The 25,421-nt window shown below is 35.5% G+C and overlaps 1 protein-coding gene across 18 annotated transcripts in view; it reads left to right on the top strand.

Annotated features, from left to right (window-relative positions):
* LOC115246207 (disks large 1 tumor suppressor protein) overlaps window positions 1-25,421 on the top strand; it is a 496,657-nt gene that overhangs the window by 375,336 nt on the left and 95,900 nt on the right. For 17 of the 18 annotated variants that reach the window (XM_029824882.1, XM_029824884.1, XM_029824883.1 and 14 more), the window contains one exon: window positions 16,236-16,271. The exons of the other annotated variant lie outside the window; for it this stretch is intronic. In XM_029824882.1, coding sequence (XP_029680742.1) covers window positions 16,236-16,271 — 36 coding nt within the window. The remainder of the gene's footprint in view (window positions 1-16,235; window positions 16,272-25,421) is intronic. 18 annotated transcript variants of the gene reach the window in all.

Genomic DNA, 25,421 nt, shown 5'->3' with positions numbered 1-25,421 from the left:
ATATCTTTCACAATCTATTGAAAATAATACTCTTCTTAATCTCTTTAACTTTCTCTCTTTTTCTTTAAAATAATACGATATCAAATTGCATTCTATCACAGATTTTTTAGATGAGAACGAATTTATAAATATACCGCGACCTTGTATTTGCCACTCACGTGTTTCAACTTGAAGATTTTTTCGAAAGTATTCTGTGTCTGTTCAAGGCACAATAACATATCTAACTAAGCAGAAGGTGCGTTGGACATAATTTATGGTATACTATTCTTGGCCGCGTGCGTAATCTTTTTTACATTCTATTAAATAATGTGATTTATTAAAATTTATTTATTGACATCATTTGTCGAAATAACAGATAACTTTTAATAATAATTTATTATAATTTCCATTTTTTAGTACGATAAATTAAAGTATTTTGAAATTAGAATATCTTTTAACACATTTACAATTTATACAAACTTTTAAATTATAATTGTATTAATATAAAACTTTAATTTTTCAAGTAATTATCTTTAAATTTGGCACAATAAATCTAATTTGATAAGTTTTGGAAGAGTTTTGGGGGTGATTAGATTATTTAAGAATGAATATTATAATAATAGATGTTAAAAAAGTATTATTATCTTTTCGTATCTATATCCTCTGCGATTGTTCGATTTATAAGAACAATAGCGCGCGCACTCGTAAAACGGAGGCGTACCAATTATATGCAGTATTGGATACTGAGTTAATTAGTTGCCTAAAATTGAATTGAATGGCAAGATGCCTCTCTCAATATGAGTACACTGTAAGCTGAATAAATTCGTATCGAAGTGTGGATTATGAATACTTGAATTGTTTGCATATCTGTTGTTTTTGTTGCGTATATATGGCGGTATAAATTAATGAATGCCAGCGCATTATTGAAATGAAGCGTATTAAACATAAATTAATCGGATATTTGCATGTATGTTAACATCGCGTAGTAATTCTCTCGATCATAATGCAAAAATAATATTTGCACAAAGGTTGCGCAAATACGGGCAAATGTTACTGAATTTGCATCAGTTTAATTCTCCTATTGTCGTTGGAGGTTTTGTGAAAGAGAGAGAGAGAGAGATTTATATTTCTTTTTTATTCACATTTTTTTTTATTGGCATAGAAAAAGTTTTCGTCCTACCTGCTTTATGACAGTTAACGAATAGAAGCCATTTATTACATTTTTCTCTGGAATACGATTGCGCCGCGAAACGAAATGTCGCAGAAAAGCTTTGTGGACAGGGGAAAAACGGAGAGTAGCAACGCGTTAAAAGGAAAAACAGTCCGCAAAAACAGTTAGAGAAGGAAAACGCCGTCGCAACGAAGTTCGAAGAGACGCGAGCGAGGAAAATCGCAGAACCATTTTTCTCGCTGGCTTCACGACCGGCTTCATGCGATAAGAGTGTGTCGAATAGCTTCGTGAATGCAGGGATGGAAGGGGATATGAAAAGAGAGGGCCGAGGGAAGCGGAAATAAAAGAGAAGCCGTGGAACATAAACAAGACCGTAGAAACACCTGTCGACTTTTCCACTGTTAAGGAGTAACTTCGACGGAAAAAGACGAACGTGAAGTCGCGTTTCTTATCTACAATAGTTATCCTATACCATCGTGAACCAATAAATTTTTAGTAAAATATTCATTCGGTATCATTATTAAATTAAAAAAGACTTTTAATATTAACATAATAACGTCTTTTAATATGTGAAAATGAGTTTTTAATAAAGTATTAATTAAACTATGCGAAATATTTGTATTATTTAATATTCTAATTATATGTTTTGTGATTATTTAACTTCAAATATGGAAATTATATTCGAATAATACGGATATTAGAAGAATCGAATTTATCTAGATCTGCGATTTTTTTCATTTAGTTTCAATAAATTCTAATATATTTCGCAATTATCTTTTTTATTTATATCTTTATAATGAATAATCTGGATTTGTAAAATTGACAAACAAAATTGCAGAGTTCAATAAATTTGACTGTTTTGATATTAAAAGTCGGATATCTCTGTATAATTGAATAATAATTATCGGATAATTCGGCTGTAATAATATCAATAAATAGGAACGATATTGACAAGTCATTGACTAGGTATTAATTCTTTTTCACGTAATACACAATGGATCGTGTCTTTTTACTTTCGGATCTACGCTTCTGCGAGAGACACGGCAATCTATTATTCTTAGGAAAATTCGTGGCTCGTTAACTGGCTTTATCGAGCGGCGCACAGTGTAGTTTACATTGGCGCCCGATCCCGACACGATCCAAGCCGCTTTGAGAATCCTAAGTCAACCCTAAGTCAACGCGAGACTCTCCCGAGTCTCGCAAACCACCACCGTAAGCCAACAAACGCTCGATGCTGCATTCCGAGACACGCGATGTTCGTAAGCCGATATTCACACACATACATATACAAACGTGCGTGCATATATATTGCTGTACCGTTGTTTGCACGAAATGACTTGTCCACGAACGCTTACGCGACATCCCTAAGCGGATTGTTCGATTTTTTATCAGCTGCCAGACGATTCGCTGTTGTGTCAGGGTTAAATGATGATTTACGATAAAATGATGAGTGAAATGGAGCGAGCGAGCCAATGAATCATGCATGGAGCACTGATAATGCGCGCAAAAGATCATTTGCACGACCGATATTAATATCGATCTTTCAAGCATTACTGCTATAGTGAAAATTATTTTATTGTCAATTATTCATGTCTCTCTGTAAATATTATTCATATTGGCATGTCAGTTCTATTTGCATATTACTCTGTAATTTGTACAATTTTCCTGAAGCATCGAAGAAAAATCGGAATTGAATCGAAACGTCTGATATGTTTTGTATTTTTTAATGTTTTTGAAGTAATATTTATAATTATTATAAATATAGAGTTATATGCATCTATAATTATATATACGCTTAAACTCTCAGTGACATTTCTCTTACTATTTAATATCAAAGAACTTTTTTTATTGACTCTGTTTTATTATATCAATATCTTCCTACTATTTATATTTTCTTGGCAATATTTTATATGGAGAATCTGTGACGTATTTTCTCTAATCACCGCACGCTATATTTAATGATAGCAAGGTTATCACGGTCCAGTTAATGCGTTCTCTACGCTCATCTGAGTATACGTTACGAAACACGTAGCAAGCGAACAGGTTGTCGTTAATTGACTCGGCGGATTGACGACCAATCGAGAGGCAAAAGTGGATATTTGTTGTTGCTACCGGTTACATTCGCGTTATCTCGTCGAATGCGCGTTATTTCCAGCTCGTCGGAGCATTGCTTACGTAAATTCGCAAATACGATGTATGCGCGTGAACATGCATTCTTATTGCAATTGGATATCAGACGACGCTTGAAACGTGGTGATGTATCGATAGCGAGGATTTGTATCCGCGACAACCTTGCCCAGTGCACGCGAGGTTAGATGAATCGCGTGTTGCTACATGCATTATATTTTTTCATAATATATGCAGCGCTTGCAACGTTGCCTTCGTTAATCTGGCACCGCAACCATGAGAATTCAAATTTATGTATGGCGTAATTAACGACTAATTTACTATTAAATTGTTTTAATTTCGAATTTATTGCCTCTGCTAATTGATATAAAACGGGGGTGCTTGCTGATTTAATATTACGCTAGCACCTGTCCAATAAACATTTATAGCAAATCATAAACAAAAGCAAATATATCAAAATTTATTGTTAATTAATTGAACATATTGTACAAATAGATTTCAGAAATACTAAATTTTTATAAAGGCATCAATATGGAATATTATAATCACATAATAGTCAAACGGTCAAAAGTAAAAAGTTAACAATATCAAATTGTTCGATATCAAATTGTTTTTCTCGAATTGTTTCCAAAATATCTTAATTTTGAATTTATTGCTGGCGAAATAAGTTTAAAAAATAATCGAAAACTCTTCAACGCTTATATCGCTATAAGAATAAACTATGTTATTGCAAAAGATAAGCGAGTAATTAATTTTAAAAATAATCAATAATTAAAATAATGAAGTGCTTATATACAATTATAGTTCTTTCTTTGATACTCCTTAATGACACGCATACGGCAGTCGCACTAACACGGTTAATTACAATCGTACGCGCGCTGATCATAAGACTACAATGATCACTATACATAGCTTTTCCGACATTAATCAAGGTACGTTAGAATGTATACTTTTATATTGCGACGAGAGAATGTAAAAATCAAACAATTATACGATTCGTTTGGCATTCAAAAAATCACAAAACCGAATTCACGCAATATATTTCTGTTGCTAATAATATCCCCCTGTATTTTACAGTAAATTTACTATCTTTTATTATAACAAATAAAAATTTTATGCATGTTAAAATTGAAGATAGATATTCATGGAAAATGTATGCAAAAATATGTATTCACACCGACTACTGCGATAAGTTTCGGTTAAATAAATCATATAAAATACGCGTTTTTTAAAAGATTATCGATGTACAGATAATATACCAAATTTATGATAATATGCGCGATATTACGCGAGTCGATTTAATAGCTAATTATGAAAAAACAATAATGGAATTTATTAATCGTGCGAATTGATAATCGTTAATAATCGTAGAAAATAATCGCGGTTTAGTATTTTCTAATATTTGTCACGATTGTATTTCGAGAGATATGTACATACGATATACAATACGCTGTTGTTTACATTTGGTCACCTTTTGTTGTCATTCTTGCGACGCTACTCGAGTGGAAAGGTAATGGTATGTGACGCTCCGTGTATCATTATCTCTCGAAGCACGATCGTGACAAGACACTAGAAAATATGTCGGACGTGTTATGCAAAATGCCAGGCGATCATCGTATTCTAATGATTAATGCGTACGCGATTGTAATTAACCGTATTTTCGTGAGTAAATGTCGTGTGAGTGCCAGGAAGGAGCACCAAAGAATAAAACAGGCAAGAGAAAGAGGTTCAAAAAGTTATCAAATGACAGCGGAGCAATCATGAGGTGAACAATTTATAATTTTGTTAGTTTTCTTGTTTCTTTTAACATTAATTGCTCGCTTATATTTTCGGTAACATAATTTAAATAATTTAATGTCAAGTTGATATTGTTAACTTTTTTCGAACACTTTACGATTATGTATAATTATAATATTCCGTGTGTGTGCGTGTGTATGTATTAATGTGTAAAACTGAAATGTCGCGATTGTTTTTAATGTTAATTAAAAATTCCTCTGTTTTATAGTACACGATAATAAAGTGTTTCCATTACTGAATAACGATCGATATTTTTTAAGTGCGTATTTTCATAGAGAAAGAGGAGTCTATTTAATATTTAATTGGAAACTCGAAGGGAGCTAATCGGATCGTAACTTTGTTCTAATTTAGATATAACAGAGCTAATTGAAATACAAACAGGACTTTAGATGAAACTAAGATGTTACGAGAGTCTCTAACTTTGGAGAATTACACATTAACACGCGCATAATACTGATTTTATTGAGATTTTGCTTCGCACCGAGTTGCAAAATTTGATTTAAACGAGCAATTACACGATTTATTTATGTGTCAAGTACAATAACGGTTGATTACCATACCGTTACCATCGGGGACAGCTTTTCATTTGTGAAATAGTTTTTTTTTGTGCGAGGGTCGAACAAAAGATTGTCCAACAAACCTCTCGCAAAGTATGCCACACGCTCAATGTTAAGTCGCGTAACTTGTTCACCGCCGACACCCTCGCAATCGAGAGTACCCAAACGCCATTGAATGGAGTGTTTCACGGTAGGCTGCTTCCGCCATACATTTTGTGTCAGACGCGACGCTCCCCTCTCTCCCTCTCTTCCCTCGTACTCGTTTACGTCTCTCACGATATCGCAGAATGCACTCGGGACCTTTATCTTTGATCGTCGGAACTTTCCGTGTTCGAAAACTCGAGAATTTGCTTTGATCGCTTTTATTTCCTTTTTTTGCTCCCCTTTACGATGACGCATTTAAGTCTTTATAATCGAATGCACAAAGAGATTCAAAAGAGAAATTGTGCCATTTTTTAAAGTGCCTATATTTTATATCAGATATTTCAAATATTTTACAATACCTGCATATGTAATCATTATATAGGTTTATTTTATAGATTTATATTGATATCTAAAAAATTATAATTTTATCATTTGCGATTTTAAGTGGATTAGATTTTGTACACGTAAATAAAAGAGAAAAATATTGTTTAATTGATATTAAACCGAAATCAATTTCAATAAAATTCCAATTTCTCTCACATTTAGTTCGTAAATTTTGAAATTGAAAAATAGATTACGATCCATACAGAGTTTTACATAATTATCAATTTAAATCCACCGAAAGTAATGGAAAAATGACGAAAAATATATCTGGTTTATATATGTATATATAATATGCACAGTCGTGATACGAGTGGAATAATAAAAGAAAATAACAGAATAATAGTTTTAATATTGCTAACACATGGGAAAGCGAGGGTGGCTTTATCGATGTCGCGATTAAATCGCACGTATAACACCGAGCTGTACCGCATGCACTCGTTAATCGCGGTCATTCTGTAGATCATATCGGGCTTGCAGGTCTCATTGTGTTGCGAACGAACAACGCTACACGGTCGAGCCGGGAGCTTTAAGTCCGGAATAATGGCGCGGATGAAAAGGGTCGGCTGCGCTAAGCCGCCGCACTTGTCGGTGCTTTCGTTCGACATCGAAAGCCCGACATTCGTTCAACTGTCCATTTTCGGTCTCCGATGAGTTTCCCAGTCTTAACGCGCGTAATCTAGCCACCGCGGCTTTAGAATCACCAGAAATATGAACCCATTGCCCGAAAAAATAACCCCGGCAAAAACCTCTGTTCCCCGGGGGAAACGTTAGACGGATTTTGCAGACGGACTCTGAAGCGGACTCCATTGTTTCTGTCGCAAAAAAAGTGACTTCCTTTTGTAACTCCGGCGGTCTTAAAAAGAGCTTTCATACAGTTTAATATCTGCAGATTTTTTAAATCCTGCATTATAAATGTAAAATTTGTGTAACAGAAGAATAATCGGTAACTAAAAGTTTGTGCAATTTTAAAGATCTACCGAATTGTGTTTAAATCGTGGTATATCTACATATTGTTCAAGCACGGATCAACAGTGTCTAAAATCTGTAACATTTAGTCTAATATAATATATAATGAAAAATTTTTTAATCTACTCCAAAAAAACATTGTTATTTCTAATAGTTTAATTTAATTAATAGCCGTTAAATTGAAATGCAAAAATTATTAGTTAAATGATTTGTAGTTTTATGCAAATCGTAGAGGGAAGATACTTTTTCATAACTTTTACTAAAATCTAAAATATTTATAATTACGTCATTGGTGTAAATAAAATATAATATGATACGCGAAAGTAATTATTTTGGTAGAAGACTAAGAACATCGGATTTGATGTGCTTCCCACTGATGGTCGTATACATTAACAGTCAGTACAAGTTGTAGTAAGAAGTTGTTGCAAGTTGTCGAAGCTGCGAAGGGAGGCTGTGCGACACAAGTATCTGCCGCACAAACTAAGCACCTTGTAACAGATACTTTGAAGACAGTCTGGTCGGTGCTCGACATGCCCGAAGTTCGTGAACTTTTGCCCCTTGTCGTATCGCGAGGCAAATTCGTACGTGTTTCTGACAAGTATTTTCCAAGAGTCCGGCAGCTTGAAAAGTGGCGAACGTGCGGCATGACAACGGCAGAGAAATTTGGAAAATGTCAACCCGGACTTCTAGATAATACAATCGGATTAGTTATTTATATTGTGTCTGTCGAAATATAGTTCGGCCATTTGGGCATCTGTCACAGAGAATATATTCACAATATTCTAGAAAAATAGGGTGAAAGTTCATCTTCTTCTCGTACGTCAAGCATATTCACTTTTTAACTTTAATAAATAATAATCGTGTAATGTATTTATGACATAATCGTAAAGGATATATTCTATAGAAAGAAAGAAATTTTTTATATTGAAAATGCTCCGTTGTTTATTAATAACTTTAATAATTTTAATAACTTTTTAATAAAAATGAGTAATTAATCAAAGCTATAAGGGGTTACTCGAAATCATAATTTTGATAAAATATATATCAATGTCAAGGTTATTGTGAGGAAGGTATAGGAAGATAAACTTTATCGAAAAAGTTTTTTATTCATGAAACACTGAATTCTGAATTTGGCAAAGCTGTAATTGAAACAATCCAAGAAAGATATAAAACTAGTCAATATATAAAAAAAAAATCCAGACGATATTATTCAAAATTAAAATAAAATAATTATAGAAAATTAATAAATAGAGCCGTTCACATCCGAAGTTAATTTAATGTAGCTCGGATTTCAGGTTACATTGTATATATTTTATCAATATTAGCCAATTAACCAATAATCTCGCAAACATCTTCGCACGCTTTTGCATTTTTATCAGATTTAGATCGAACAAATCACGTTTGTCAAATGTAACATCCAGATTGAACGAATAATGTTTGTCGTGACAAAACAATTCACAGAACAATTGTCAAGTGAGCTATATCATATCGCGCGTCAAAATGTCAAAGTGACATTTCAAACGTCAAATTTAAAGAAAATGGAAACGCAAATCTCGTGGGCGGATCATATACACGAGTATCAGATATCGACACTAGGCAAATCCGTACGAATAGATTGGTACGTGGCCATGGCAGGCATTTTCCTTAAATTGAACCGAGCTGAGAAATGGCGAGCGTCCCGCAGCGCGGCCTGGCCGGCAATGGGCGAAGGGTTTGCAGCGAGGGGTGAAATAGTCGACAGCGGACAAATGGACGACCGTTCGTATCCTCGGACGTATTTCACTGACCAGTCCTGCCCCCACTTGCTCCGGAAGCCAATAGTCAAAATCGGTAGTCTTCGGTCTTTTCATGCCATCTCCTTTAGCATTTATTGTTTCAGGAATCCGCTTGTAAATTTGCCCCGAAATTACGTTGTCGTGAACACGTATCTGTTTCCGTAGATACGTACGTCTTGCCAAGCATTTAAATTCTTTCGACGTCGCCGACATTTGCATATGACAACAGTTTAGATATAAAGAAAACGGGATAAAGGTTCTGAAACGGATGATGTAATCAGATTGTGCTGCGCGACACGGATATGTGACAAATATATTGGTTTGATAAGAATGTGTCAAATCTATGTTTGCAAGCGAATGTGATCAATAAGTTTTGTGTCAGATATTTTTTAAAAATAAAATCTGTTAAAATCTGATGCTAATAAATAGAAAACTTGGAAAGTAGTTCGGAAAACAAACTTGTCGATAAAATTTCTATTAAAAATTAAAGATTATCTCAAATATCGCGAGTCTTTAAATTTCATTTTCTTTTTCAAAGGAGATAATATGACACGCAATAAATATGACATGAATAAAATATAAAATACCGGGCCATTCATAAACGGTAAATTTAAAAGCACAAAAGAGGGGAGACAATTTCTGATTCAAGAAATGATAAAACAGAAGGGTAATGGAATGCGAATGGGGCAACATTTTCTTTGACAGTGAACTAGTTTCATCCTCAACATGAAGCGATCCCAACTCGCGAGATTACCGTCATCCCTTACCGGAATAGACCCTCTAACTTCACGCTCGACGATCCTGGCGGACGCAGACAGTAATTTCAGAGTTAGACCTTCATCCCCGGGACGAAACATATCCCAAAATTCGTATCTTCGTCAAAAATAGTCGACCTTGAAAATACGTCAAGATAATAAAAAATTTTCCGCGTTTGATTTCCTTATAATTATCTTCTTTTATAATTATGATATGAAAAAAATTTCCATGTGCTTTCTAAAAAAAAAAAATATAAAATAATTTTTTAATTTATCATGGAAATAATGGTATTAATATCAAGGATTTGACAGCACGATAAGAATTGTGATTGTCTAATATTAATTGTCTGTAAGATTTAGATTTTAAAATAGTTCGCAAAGGAGAATCGCATGATCAGGAACGAGAAATTTAATGACTTCCGCTTAGGGTGAGCTTTATGGGAGCAGTAATTGAATTCCATCGACGATCGTTCGTCGCCACCTTGACCCTCACCGATCTCTAATCTTTGGAGGATTGACCTACAAATGAGAAAAATGTGTCTCACGAATCACACAAAATATAGCACATGGCGATTCCTATTTTCACACTCTGCGGAATCCCGAATAGCATAGTTTACTTTTTTGATACATTACAAAAATAAATATAATCTCCGTCCTTTTTTAATACAACAGTTTATTTATTATTTAAATATTAAAAGTTATTCGCGATAATGGATGTAAGGAGACGGATACAAGTCGATAAATTTTGTATCGAGAGCCGAAAATTTCAAATACGCTTGTCAGGACGGAAGATGCATTGTTGGCTCTTTACATATTTTGTCGCATATTTCGCACATTTTATTCCGTTTAATAAAAACGACGGATTTTTGTATAATACTATCATGCGAATGGCATTCCGTTGTGTCAAGAATGTAACGCTGATAAGATAATGACGACAATTTATCTGAAATTTCTTTGTACACTATATAGATATATATACATATACATATATGAGCACTTTCATCATCGTTGTAGCTGATAAATACTGATTATAGCATCTCTACGGCGTGACTCATTGACAATTTGGAATTGATACGTTCTTCGAGACGTTTTCTATTTATTGTTTACACATTTATATCTCTTAAGATTGTATCAATATGTTAAGCAACCAGATTTTACAGAAATTATGCAAATTATTTCGCTTTTTGTTATTTGATTAGCTCAATTTTCTATTTTAGAATTGAAATTGATAAAAATATGATGTTAGATATACATATTATTAGAATTATCTTCTATATTATTGCTGGTATAAAAAGATTTGAAACTTTTATCGCCGTAATAAAATCTGTGAATTAAGTCGCGATGCGAAATACATAATAAACAGACTGGAATTACAGAGCGCCGTTTAATCAACATTCAAAATTGCTCGTCATAAACAGGTACAGCAAATCGATTTCTAATTTATGCCGCAATTTCTATGCAGCACACTTCGGAAATATTAATCTCCATTGTCGCTAACAAAGATTTTACAATATAATTACATCTATAAATAATTTTAGTAAAATCCCCGAGAAGAAACAAAGGATTGTTTTGGCAAACAAATTTACGAGAAAAGTGTTCTTTATTGTGACGTCGCTTTTTCGCATAGATTCAACTTCGTTAATTACCATGAGACGTGGAAACTCGCGTTTTTTAACAGCTTTCCTGGCCGCGTTTCATATCCACATCGATCTGCTGCTTTAAGCCCCGAAAGCTCTCTCACCCTTGTGTAGTCATCCAAAAGCGCTTGAAAGGGTAGACGAATATTTTCGTCCTCGTAGCGCAACGCGCGTTCGTTGGGTAATTAAATTTCTCAGCTTCGTGACTGGCAGCTCGGAAAAAATTTTCTCTTTGACCCTCTATTGACGTTATAATCCGTCATGAGACGCCCTGCTGATGTACGTTCTTATTCTCTTAGATGACACGACAATTTCGCGAGCGATTTTTCTTCTAATTAATGACATCTTTGCATTGTTCCACGCGGTGCTTTTTTTTTTATTTCATCTATAATCCGCGTTCTATCATATTTTTCTTCACATTGATAACTAATGGATGTACGTACACTATCTGTATGGAAGAATTATAAGCTCGAATTTCGAATCCACAACCGAGATCTATGTTGAATCCTTTTCTCAGATAGGATGAATTATTGTACATATTTCGCCCTCCTACCACGATCGTCCCGGACTCTTTTAGGTCATACGGCGCGAGACTCACAGCGAGACCCCGTGAAAATTTATTTCTTTATAACGGGCACATCTCTTGTGTAGCTCTTCTTTCGGAAGTTAATATCCTCCTTAATCTTTTTACGTCCGGAGAACTTGGTCGGCGAAGACTCGGCTCTCGCAACTTTACGCGCGAACTTCAACGTCGCGCGAACTTTTGCTTCGCGCGCATCGTCTTGTACAGAAGTTAAAAATTTGCCCGACAACAAGAGGGAGGTTACTTTCAATTCGCTCTTTTTGCTCCTTGCTTGTTGTCCGCGTGGATCGATCTACGTGGCAGCAATGTGGCAATCTCGTGTGGCTTTGACGTGGACAACCCTCAGGCATGTCTCACAGACGACGAATATATGAATAATTTCCCGTCGACACGGTGCCGTCCGTTGTGGAAAATCGATATTCCATAAATGTGTAAATGTGTAACTGAATCCGGCTGATTCTCTTTGCCTAAGCGAAGAATATAACTTTGGCATGGCGGCGCGATCGCGTGTGCTCCGAAATGCATTAGCGGCATCATCGCATGTGCTGTATCGTCTGCATCAACATCTTCGGCAATCCTCGACCGACAATAAGATCGATAACTCAACGGTATACAAATTGTTTCTGTCATTATGATCCCGCAATATTACAATTTTTTTTTTGCTTTCTCTCGTTTTAATTTTTATATTTATTTTAAAATGTTTGAAGTTTGTAATTGTTAAAAATTCATTCATATAAATATTGACAATTTCTTTTCTTCTGACAACGTGTTCGAAAAATGAGACAAGTGAAATTTTCTTAGATCCACTATCACGCAATCTTTTCGCCGAGATTCTTGACAAGGCGCAATATCATTGGATGATATTTTTTTTATTTTGTTAAACTTTATTTGCGGTTCATTCTACTCGATCGTAAGAATTGAATTTAATGGCAGGTCTCGAAATTTTTCGCGCGCGAGGAAAAGTAATTTACGTTTATTTGAAAAAAAAAGAAATGTGTTGTTGCAATATATTTAAAAAAAAAAAAGAATTTTTCCGCGTTTGTATGTATCAGGCTAACTCACAAGGGACAGATTTATGGGCAATATCCCTTGCGACGGAAAATTCGGGGGTGATAAGGGGGTAGAGACAGGCGCGCGCATAAATGTGTTTCGAGAACGCGCACTGAATATCGCGATCGATATCGCGCTGCCACCGGAAATCACGGCGTAATACGTCCACGAGCATTTCCGGCGATCGATGCATCCTGGCCGCTTGTCACTTTGTCTTCCCGTGCCTGTTTCCCCTGTACATATATCGTTACGCTTCCGATTCCCCGTTACTCGCTGGCGAAAATTCAATCTCCCGATTTTTCCGTAGAAAAAGGCCCAACGCTTTGGTCTCGGAACATGATAGCACCGCTGTGTATAAAACAAAATGAAGAAATACCGGGGGAAAACGAATACTCTCTTTTTCATCGTTCCGAAATAAAAAAAAAAAAGACTGTGTCGCGTTTTATTTCAGCATGTTTCTTCTCTCTGTATATTTTTTCTTTTTTTACGCGAACAAAGTTTATTATTTCGCAGCTTCGAAATATTTCACAACGTCAAGTTCAAGTTTCAGTTACAATAAACGGAGGGATATCGTATATAGGAAATGTTATTTCACATAGTTAAATTAATCGATTATAGAATATTTAACATATATTTTCTGGATATATTTAGACAATAGTAATAATAATAATAAACACGTGAGATACATAATAGATTTGTGAATGCTTTACAGAACAAAATTATTTTGCGTTTTTGTACAAATTATAGATCCTTTAATTATTTATTATTATCCACAATCTAAATAGTCATACTTAAAGTGCAACGGATTTGTTATTAATCTTTCTGCGGAACACTAACTGAAACAAATTGAAGCGATCATACGATCTCGCCGCTTATTCAGCGGGAAAAACTTTCCGCAATCGAGCTAATCGCGACGATTCGTCTTCATTAACGCGCTTCTCTTTTCGATTGCGCACAGAATTGGAGTGCCTATCATCGTATCGTGCTGAGAAGACAGACAAGAAAGGGAAATTAGGAACGTTGATTTCGCGTGGCGAGGTTTCCTGTTGGGCAAACTTTTTTTGTAAGATCGTACTATAGCGGGATAGGCTTGAATAGCAATTAATTACGAGTAGACGTCGTGGCAGTAGACGGAAACTCGATTCACGATACGCAGCGAAATATGAAATTTAATTTAACTGTACACGACCCTCGAAAATTAAGGTTGCCATTTCGTTGAAATAAGAATATGTCGGTAAAGATAGCGCATCATTAAAATAACGACCATGTCGATTAATAATCTGTTCTTTCTGTTAATAATTTGATCTGTCGATTAATAATTTGATCTTTCTCCTCGAGATGTCGGGAATCTACACAGTAAAATGGATTACATAATGTGTGTAATCCAGGAAAATAATATAATCATGCCACAGTGTGTCCCTATAACTATCTTATGTAACAATAACATCATTACTTTTGCTTATAATTCTCTTGATGAATAATTTCTGCAAAAGAAATTTCTAACAAAATTGTGCTCCTAATAAACTATATAGTTAATTGAAAACTGAAATTCAATGCGATTGGAATTAATTAATTTGTGACATTGAATATAATAACTCTTAACAGAATAATTATGGACAAACCTATTTCCAGTTTTTAATAGTATTATTGATTTTCTTATATAATTACCATATATAATACCGCCGTACATATTACGCAGTACATATCGTAATGTATTTTTTTTTTTCTAACGACATAACGTTAGAATATTACAAGTGTCTAATTTAATAATTGCAAATTACACTTTGGCTGCATATTAATTGAATAGTACATAATTTTTTCTATTAAGTTTTTTTTTTCATTGGCATATCTTGTTTTTTTCCCGTCAGATTTACAGCATCGATTAGGTATCCGCGATTATTTTAAGCGATTGAAAATTATCAGGAAATCTCATCCAGTCATTAAGAATTTTATTGAGAAAACGAATACGCGTGCTTTTTGCTTCTTGGATTTAATCGATTGAAAATAACGAACTCGTTTTCCTTCTTCTAACAAGTTTTTTTTCCTTGTTTTCTTTTTTTATTTTTCCTTGTTTTTGCTATCGATATAATACGTCAAACAGATATTTTAATCTAGGAATATCAAACAGATGAAGAGACGACAGAAGCTTGAAATTGCAACGTGACATCGATGTTTCTAACATTCGATCGGATGTTACGTCGAACATATATTAAACTATCCGTCATTAACATATCGCGTGCGTGTTTTAATATCTACCATTTCGCGATGTTATTAGAATAACGACAATGCAACGGTGCAGTTCGTCGTTACATTGCAATGCGACAGCTCAGTTATCGTGGCCACGATAATTATGCGAAGCGGAAAATTTCGTACACACGCGGTTGCCAAGTTGCGCTTTTAATGAGCTCCCCGCGTTTAATAAGCGCGCAGTATGCAAAAGGACTGAATTTGCATCACGGAGGAGGTATTTGAATCCAACCAGTTTAAACGTTTAGCCGAATCAACAAAAGCGTCGTCGACGCCGCCCCGACGAGAAGCCCTTTATATTTTTTTATTTAAGTTTGCATGAGTAATTTCCGTCTCGAATGCAAATGCATGTTGTATAGCATGCAAGCACAGCTCGCCAGAAGCGACCTTCTTCCAAGATTCCCGAGCTGCACTCCTAAAGTAACTTTTAAAAAGCTGGCCAAAAATTTCTTATCATCCCGGCGAGATTGCACAATTACTATTTTCGGCATATTTTGTTTGTTTTTTGTAAAAGAAAAAATTAATTTGTTGATTATATCGATTCACATAGTAATAAAAATATAAATAGATTAGTTTGAACGAATATATATTTCGTATATAATGTAAATCGTTTTGCAAAGAATTTGCATATGTGTACGGCGATGAATTTAAAAACAATAATTTGATATCAAAGCCATTAAACTTTTATCATAATCCAGTTAAAATAAAAGAGAACCGTATGTAGTAAATAATAACGACTTACCCATATCCACAAAATTTAATTCACGAAATTAGTTTCCACGTAAGATAATTTCACAATTATAATTTATTGTGCGTCTATTGAAATTCACCAAGAAATACACTCTTAAATGCAAATCCTATAATGTAAAGTCCGTGTAATTTTTACGTAAACGATATTGCTGATGAAATCTTATTGGTACCGTGATATTTTAATCATTTTTTGGAATCTAATGTGCAAGATGCGCGGGATGATTGATCTTGCCGGAAGCATGAAGCTCCTTAATCAAAAAACAAAAAATCACGCGACTTCTCTTCTAATTTCCTGGACGCTCGGTTGTTGCAGGCACACACTCCTCTTCTCGCTGCCGACACGAGACACGTAAGTAGAAAGTTGTTAGCAAAAAGTAGCAGAGACAAGGAGATCGTTAGCGAGTGGTCGGGACCGAGAGAAGAATTGCAATCGTCACTTGCGCATAGTTTGCGTCCCCTTTAACTCGCACGTTTCACTTGACTGATAAAGTATGTCAAGCTAACACCAACTTACATACCAGTAAAAATTAACTCGCCAAAGACATCGTCTATTATATCATATTACGAAAACTTTTGACAAATTTGATGTAATATTAACTCTCTCGGCCATTTAAATTTTTTAACGTAGCTGCATAAATTTTTCTCTCGGTACGAATTTTGAGCGAATTTATATATCACTTGAACGCGAACGATAATGTTTGCAATAATCGAAAGGCATTTGTTTTATTAATTACACAGATGACACAATTAACAGTCCTTGCGTTATACATTTATTTGCTTTTCTGTAATTACTCAGCTGCTATGTGTGCGTCTTTGATATATAAAATTTAAAATATGTATAATAACGTCGACACGATATTATGATGTTTATTCTTTTCACAATTGATAACACAAGTGCCTTAATAATGTGATCGATCCAATTTGTATTATAGTACAGATAGTACAGATAGTTTGTTACGAGACGAAAGTTTCACTAACAAGCGCGATGGAAGGAAGGTTCAGAAATCGAATTATAACGGCAGCTGATTAAATCGAGATATGAGATTACAAACATTTCATAAGATAACGTGACGGTCTCGACGCGTACTTTGAAGTTTATCGTGATGTAATTGCAGTTTCATATCGCTTTACTGTGCTTGCTCCTCGTAAATTACACGCGCAAGAAGACGTAATGGATAATTATTTGCCTCTGAGTCATTAGCGTTAACGATTTTCCCTTCTCGGTAGTACGTTCTAGTCTACGTGCAACAGTTTCGTTCTCGACATGTCGTTCCTTAATCACTGTTTGATCGGTTAACTTCGGCGATTATTATCCGCGGATCTTTTAAACAGATACGAATCCCTATCGGCGTGGATCCGGAAGTGTTCGGGTCACGGAAGCTTCCGAAAATCGATTCGTAATGTATATAGGAAATTGTGTCATCTCCCTCGTGCGCGTGGCTTCCTTCTACGCTCATTCGCTTCCGTTTTATCGAGCGGTCACGTTTAATTTGCCGCGAAACTAATCTAATCGCTTCTCGAGAAACGCTTACCAGAACTTTATATCATCTAATTCGTTTAATTCTAAATAATAATATATTTAAGTAACATGCTCGTAAAGATCTTATGCAAAATTTATAAAATCTTTTTATCTCTTAATCGATGAGATAACCGTCTTAACTGATGTTTTGAAACTCGTAATAAATTTAGCCTCACAATATTTGAAAAAATTAAATTTTTATACGTCATTCGTGTGTGTGTGTATGTGATTATAAATTGTTTGCACATGTTTGCTATTTTTGAATTCTTTTTTGCATATCTTTAGAGAAATAGTTATATAAAAAAACTTGGGAGGCTAGGTTCTTAAAATTTAATTTTTAATGAATCTATGTAGAAAGATTCTGCATATCTTAAGAATTAATATTTATTCTTTTATAAACTCATTTGCTTTTTTATAAACTTTTAATCGAAATAATTTCTTTTTTTTTTTATAATTTCAATTAGTATAATTTTTTTAATTGCCTTGAGAGAGAGAGGGAGAGAGAGAATTTGATTTGTGTTTTTGATTTGTTGCGAGCGAAGAGAAATATGGTGAAATCGGGCATACAATTCCATACGGATTACAATGACAGTGATGTTAATATGCACGATATTTCGAACGTGCCGTTCAAAATGGATGCTAAATTCCAATAGGGAAGAGCTTAAAATAATTATCCCGCAACATGAAAATTAAACTCCACCTAGTCGTACGGCAATAACACGCTGTCTTTACACATATATTCACATACAAGTATATCCCTTTTGGTACGCGTGTACATAGCGCAATGCAAAATATTCGCTAACTGTCGTAAATCCGCACATGAGGCTAATTAACTATCGCGTTGCATTTAATTATTATATTATATTAAGTAGATGAAAATCATGATGAAATGCATGTGTCGATATATTGATTGGTCCATTATTCGATGAATTAAAGCTGGCATTAAACATCGAGAAAGTTACATACATATTACGAATTTTAATCATGTTTATGCGTGTGCACACAGTTACATCTTCTTTATAAATTTTTATTGAAATAATCTCGTTTAAACATCCAGACGGATTTTAATCGAGGCGAGTACGCGAACCAGCGTTACCCCAAGTGCTGTTATCTCGAGACATTATTCATTCGACGGAGTTGATTAGTCCCGGTTGGTCGCCAGCCTTTTAAATCACCCTTGTCTCTCGAATGTGCAAACACACCATCGCCTCCTTCTCAAAACTTCACCGGTTTCGTTCTCTCCTATTCCTTCTCCTCTTCGACCTCGTCGGAAGATTCATAGCGAACTTGATTCGATTTGCAGCGCCGTTTGAAATTCAGGCAAGGGCGTATTTCATTCGTCGACGGTCGGCGAAGGGGATGATGGAGTGAGAGGGAGGGGGGAGGGGGGAAGAATCGGCCGATGAATATCGAGCTTGCCAAATGGAGTAAACTGCAGCCTCCGGCTCGTGTAATCTTCCGGAAGTCGCCGTCTGCCGTCGATTATCCTTCTCTCACTTTTTGTTCGACGCTTCATTTCCCGCTTCGTTTCTCACTTCTTGTCTCATCATACCTCTCTGTCCTTCTCTTCTCCCTCTCACTGTCTTCGGGGCTCTCTTCTTCCTGTCACCGCGATTTCACCGCGCTGTTTCTCCCCTTGGCCTTGGCAGTAAATCAGGCGAATCTGGTGCCGCATGATCCGGCGAAATGAAGCCAAGTCGTTTTTTACATCGCGTCTGCGCGGGAATCATATTTCCGTCGTGGATTCCTGGAGAGCTGTTTGCCTTCCCTCACCGCACGGAAAAATCTCGCGCTAAAATGACTGCCCCGTGAATAGAGAGATTCATGGCCTGAAGCAAATTCTCGCATGGCTGGCCAGATCCCACGGGCATTCATCAATACGCGGCGAATATCGGTTCCGGTATTCATTTCTTTTGGATTAGTACTGTACGTCGGACGTAGATATAGATATAAATATATCCGGGAGAAAAATCTGGTTGCATAAACAACGCTCGTACGCGTTGATATGATACGTCACATAAAACTTGCGATTCAACGTTAAATTTATAAATATATTCTTTCGCATATTTTTAAAGCGTTTCGTCATCAAATTTTTTATTAAGTATATTAAATTATCGATTGCTTTCAATGAATTCCACACTTTTCTCCGTACAAATATCACTATAGAATATCCTGTAGGAGGATACTTATTATTCGTGGACGGTAACATAATTTCGTCTCTGATAATGAGAATTCCCGGTCTTATCCGCATGAGTCATTTCAAGATTCATTTTCCGCGAGGCAACGTCAAGATTTCGATCGCCATCTAAAATTTGGAACTTGAACTGCACAAACACATTCCCGTGGGAAAACACCCTATTTCGCATTACCCGAGCCGCGTCGAAATCCCATCAGGGCCTTCATTCCGCCTCCCTTTAATACGCCATGTTTTCTCATCTCAATATTGCGTCATTATGTTTATGAGCTTATGTCTGCCTTGATTAGATCTTCACTTAACTAAAATGACGCTGAAACGTCTCAGCAGTATATAAAATATTCCGTGGAGCTATGGAGTTTACGAAATTTCTTCAAATTGTGTATTTTTTATCATCAATTTGGGCAATGATATTGAGATAAGTTATTCTTTTTTTAAGTTTTATAGGCATTTTTTATTATTCTCGATTATAAATTATAATCAGAAAAAAAGATTTTAAGCTTTTGCCTCTCTGTTTCTTTCTTTTTCTCACTGTGATAATTTTTATTACCACGAAACGCATCCTTTATTTTATGATTAAATTATATTATATATCCTGTATTATCTACCGTATTCATCGGAATAATCGATATCGTATTTCCTCCTGATACGATCCATTAGTGATTAAGGATCATCGGCCAGTAGCTCATGTTGATTACCACGTGGTGTACCTCCTCTTGGCACTTGCCGCGCTTCCGGTCCTATAGCGTTGCATTATAGGCTGCCGGTATTATAACGGGACACGTCATATAAATCACGTCGAATGACGTGTTTCGCTCTCTCGGTGCGTCCCCTGACGTCGACGCAAATTGCCGACATTAGTCGTTAGTGACGTATCACGACTGGCCCTTCCGTTCCGAGGAGATCACCACCGGTGTTGCCCTTCGTGCCAGTTTCACACGTTTAATAACTCAATTCTGTGTTAATTCTTTGTTAGCTTGCTTTTTAATTATTAGACAATCTCCGTTTATTAATGCTTAAACATTTTTGTTGAGCGTCCAAAAATTCTAACAAAAAAAAGTTGAAAAAAACTTATTTTAAAACCATCCTAGATCCATACTTAAAAAAAAATTATGTACTTATGAACTTACTACAAGCTTCTCGTAATTTTATACATAATCAACACATAATCTATACTTTTTAAATATGAATTTCAAATTTTAAAAAATCTCTTTAATCCAGAAATCTAATAGTTCTTTTATATTTTAATATCCTATTCTTTTGAATATTGCCGTTTTTGTTTCTTTTATTTTTCTTTCACTCTTTTAAATAAAGAAACTTTTTTTTCTTGTTTGTTCTCTTTGTATTTGATTTTGCATTTTACAAGGGACATTGTTAAATTAATGGAACACAAATGCAATGTGTTTCTTCTCTTAATATTTTTTCCGATACGCAGGTATATCGCGTGCTGGCAATCATTTATCTTTATTTCACGGAGGATAGACTGTTGCGGTTCGCACGAGGCGTGGAATTTATATTAATGATGGCACGCATAGATATTAGGAATAATTACATTTTTCCGTTGGAATGCTATTCCGTACGCGAGGGACTCATATTCGTATAAATGTGTATAGCATTTATTGTATGCGGGAAATACTGAGATAAATTGCAGAGCGCGTGGTTCTATTAATACAAAAAGTATCATTAGGTTTGTACGTGGAACTACCTTTCTTATTACTTTATATTACGGCGTATTTTTTGTAGATTTAATTTTTATTGAAATTTTTATTTTTATTATCATTACAATTAAAACTTTGATCGCAAACGCAGATGTTGCGAAAAATACTTCAATATTAATCCTTTATCGTATTCACTCTCTCTACAATTAACTGAATTATATTCGTTAGAGTTTTCTGCTCGGCAAATTATGCAAAAATTATTCAAGAAAGTTTCGCTTACAACCACGTACACAGAGATGTGATAGTATAGGACGAGAAGAGACGCCATAAAAATCAGCGTTGAGTATTTTTATGTCTTTGTACGGAGAGGAAACATTTTTCGCTCGAATTTTCCCTCGATTGTGTCAGTAAATATCAAAATAACTGATTAAGCGAAAACGCATGTCCCTGGTGCGTTCGATCGGAGATGTTTGTTCTGGAATTAGGACACCCGCAGCTGCGTCCCTGTGGGCTGGCTGGCACATACAGATACGTGTTCTCCACAGGTGCATAAACTTTAATTCGCAAATTCGGTAATCGCTCGAGCGGCCCGGTACATCCAAGCGAACTGCAAACGTAGATTTGCACTATGATCACGAACGCGATCGATTCGGTGAACATCGGCAAAAAGCGCCATGTTTCTGTATCCTAATCGTGCATATCTAACTCGAGTGATGAGCATATAAATAATATTCCTTGGTAAAAATTTTTGCAGTTAATAAAAATATATTAGAATAGAATATACGTGAGTAATCCATTTTTGAGATAAAATAATTGTTAAAAGTTTTTTTATTAAGAGTGGTAAAAAATGTACTCAATATATAAGACGTAAAATGATTTTTATTACAAACATACAGATACGTGTTCTCCACAGGTGCATAAACTTTAATTCGCAAATTCGGTAATCGCTCGAGCGGCCCGGTACATCCAAGCGAACTGCAAACGTAGATTTGCACTATGATCACGAACGCGATCGATTCGGTGAACATCGGCAAAAAGCGCCATGTTTCTGTATCCTAATCGTGCATATCTAACTCGAGTGATGAGCATATAAATAATATTCCTTGGTAAAAATTTTTGCAGTTAATAAAAATATATTAGAATAGAATATACGTGAGTAATCCATTTTTGAGATAAAATAATTGTTAAAAGTTTTTTTATTAAGAGTGGTAAAAAATGTACTCAATATATAAGACGTAAAATGATTTTTATTACAAATATTGCACGAGAGCTTTAAGACGTCGTAAATATTAATCAGCCTCAACGAATATCTTCACCGCGCGAGAATAATTAATGCTTTGGCGAATGTGGATAATCCACTTTTATAAAACGTTCGTTTCCCCGTTCCGCGATCGATATAGCGCCTCTGAGTTTACGAATTGATTTATGAAGCAGGAAACGCGTCCGGATGTTGGTTCCTACATCCAGAGACGGTTTGCCCGCATCTGAAAATTGGAGAATATTATCATAATGTATTCCGGCTCTCTCATCTGCATCGGAATTACCAAGCGGATAAAGACCAGGAGAGGTTTTACAAGCGGGATCGATTTTCCCTCGGGAAAATAAGCGTACGATAAACCAATTATCAAGGCGATACGGTTCCGCGCGATGCGCAGTGTTTGTCGTCCGAAATGTGTTGTGTACATCTCTAATTTACAAGTTACGTCGATTATAATGAGATAATTTAAGCATTGTCGAATATTGACATTGGCGAATAATGACGTTATTATAAATTTTTTTTTAAAGACGACATAACGAGTCATTATTTTAATAGCGTGTTACAGTGGCAGAACAAAATGAATTATTCATGATTCACGCCCTTTACGAGAAACCTTTATTTAGCGGTAAGTTAACATTAGAGAAGTGAAAACGACCGAGAGACGGAGACCACGGGTGCCGCGATGAAATTTAAAACCTCAGAAGTGTATTTAGGTCGACTACTCGTTGTCTCTGACAGCTCTCGTTTGTCCTGACTTTTTAAAGCTACCGGACAATTTCCGTAAGTTTATCTTCGCGAAACTTGTTCGGCGCGCGCGTAAAGCCCCGCCGAGTAATTTGAACGAAAAGTAAACTCCGCGGCTCTGTATTTTGCTTGGCTTCGCGTTCTGGCGTAAGAAACTACTGTGTTTCAACGACGTGATGTGAAATCGAGACAAACTCTAAATGTTATTTCAACAATTATTATTCCAGTTTGAATACTATTAAAACTGCGCAAATTCACGCGTTTTAACACAATATTTATATTCATTTATATGCATTTTATTGTTTTATGAATAATGACATAATTTTTTTACGCGTTTATTGTCTATTTATAACTTTCCGATCCATTAAAATGGGATATAATCCCAGTTTTTTTATTAAATCCAGAAATTAAAATCAATATTTTCCCCAAAACCAGAGCTTTCCCCCTCTTATAATAATTACATTGTTTAAAGTCGACTATACAATAGTTCGCGACGTACAATATTTGGTCAAGCAAATAATAATAAAAAATTCAGAATTTTTTCAGAATTAAATAATGCGAATTATTTAGACATTCGACTTATCTCAAACGTCTATGTCGCAAGATTTGGATATATAATTAATCTTTATATGGGATCGATCTCTCTATTTACCACACATACACATACACATAAACAGCCGACGCAATGCGTCTTGACGCAAACCCATTCACCGTAATGATTCTGCCGTTGTCTCGCTGACAAAACGGCATTGCGGTGGTAAAAGGGAGTAAAGATAGGGAGGAGAGACGCGTCGTCGTACATCTAGGATGCATCGTGAATTTTGGGATGGCAAGCGCGCGGAATAAAGTCGTAAACTTCCCGCACGTAAACCGGTAAATGATACGTGCCGTAGTAGAATGAGATTCGCCGGCGTTTGTGAATCGGAAGATGCGTCCGGACCGATCGTCTTGATGGTCGGACTGACTCACATTCCATTTACGTAAACCGTGAAACACGATACTGTAACTCTCCGCGCGCGTCGGAATTACTAGTCAAAACTAGACTAGAGAGTTATGGAGAGAGGGCCTTTCGCAATTGCTTAGTTCATCTCGCTCGTCTTTCGCTCACCAGAAAACGCTTCTATTTCTGCTCGATCCGCGAATCTCGACGATTATAACGATTATGTACGTTTCAACCCATGAGAAATAATACCAACGATGGAATAAACGATTCGTCACTTATCCTCGGATAAATGGAAATTGGTATTTTGAATCTCGATTTACGCGTTTGTTTTCAATTTAATATCGCACTACATCGATACAATACATACAATTACTCTGAAATTGTTTTAATCTATTTGAAGTTTTAATTTTACAATGTTTTTAAAACGTTTCAAAATATTGAAAGATTTTATATTTTTAAACGTTTCCATTTTTTATCTAATTACTCTGAATATGTATTTTAATATTTTTTTTTCAATATTTTTTAATCTATATAATATACGATCAATATTATATAGATTATGTGAATTTTATTATGGACTCAACGATCAAATGTCATACTGGATGAAAAGAGAGACAGACGGAATTAGTATATAATCTATTGATACATATAACAGTTTATTTTCTTTTCGATCTCATACAGATTGAGAGAGAGAGAGCGAGAGCGAGAGAGAAATAATATAATTTAAGTTTATACGATAATTAAATTTAGACACGTCAGCCTTTAGCACCTCGATCGAAAGGAAAGGGCAATCTCGTGTAAAGACAGAGGCGATCGCGCGATTTTGAGACTGTACGACCAAATTCCAGTTTACGACTTTATATGGCAAATTCGAGCAACGTGACGTTTCATATGAGATATTCGCGGCTTCGCTGTTCTCCAATTCGGCGTTATTATCGCGCTGGAATCACTCGATTTCCCCGCGTAATCCGATAAAGATGTCCTGTTCGGAAGAATGGATTTTTACGAGGGAAAGCAATGTTTGACAATCCCTTCCGCGTCGTAGAAAAACACTAGACATTGCCGGTAGTCAGAAAAGAATAGGAAAAGAAAAGCAGTCGGACGTGACTAGGATAAGGGTGGCTTCTTCGCTTCCGATTCGCCTGCAAACTCGGAATCTTTAGCTTGCTGATACGAAATACAG

The sequence above is a fragment of the Formica exsecta genome, unplaced genomic scaffold, assembly GCF_003651465.1.
Source record: "Formica exsecta isolate Colony F162 unplaced genomic scaffold, ASM365146v1 scaffold140, whole genome shotgun sequence".
Taxonomy (NCBI): Eukaryota; Metazoa; Arthropoda; class Insecta; order Hymenoptera; family Formicidae; genus Formica; species Formica exsecta.
The sequence above is the reverse complement of the archived record's forward strand: the minus strand, read 5'-3'. Positions and strand labels throughout refer to the sequence as shown.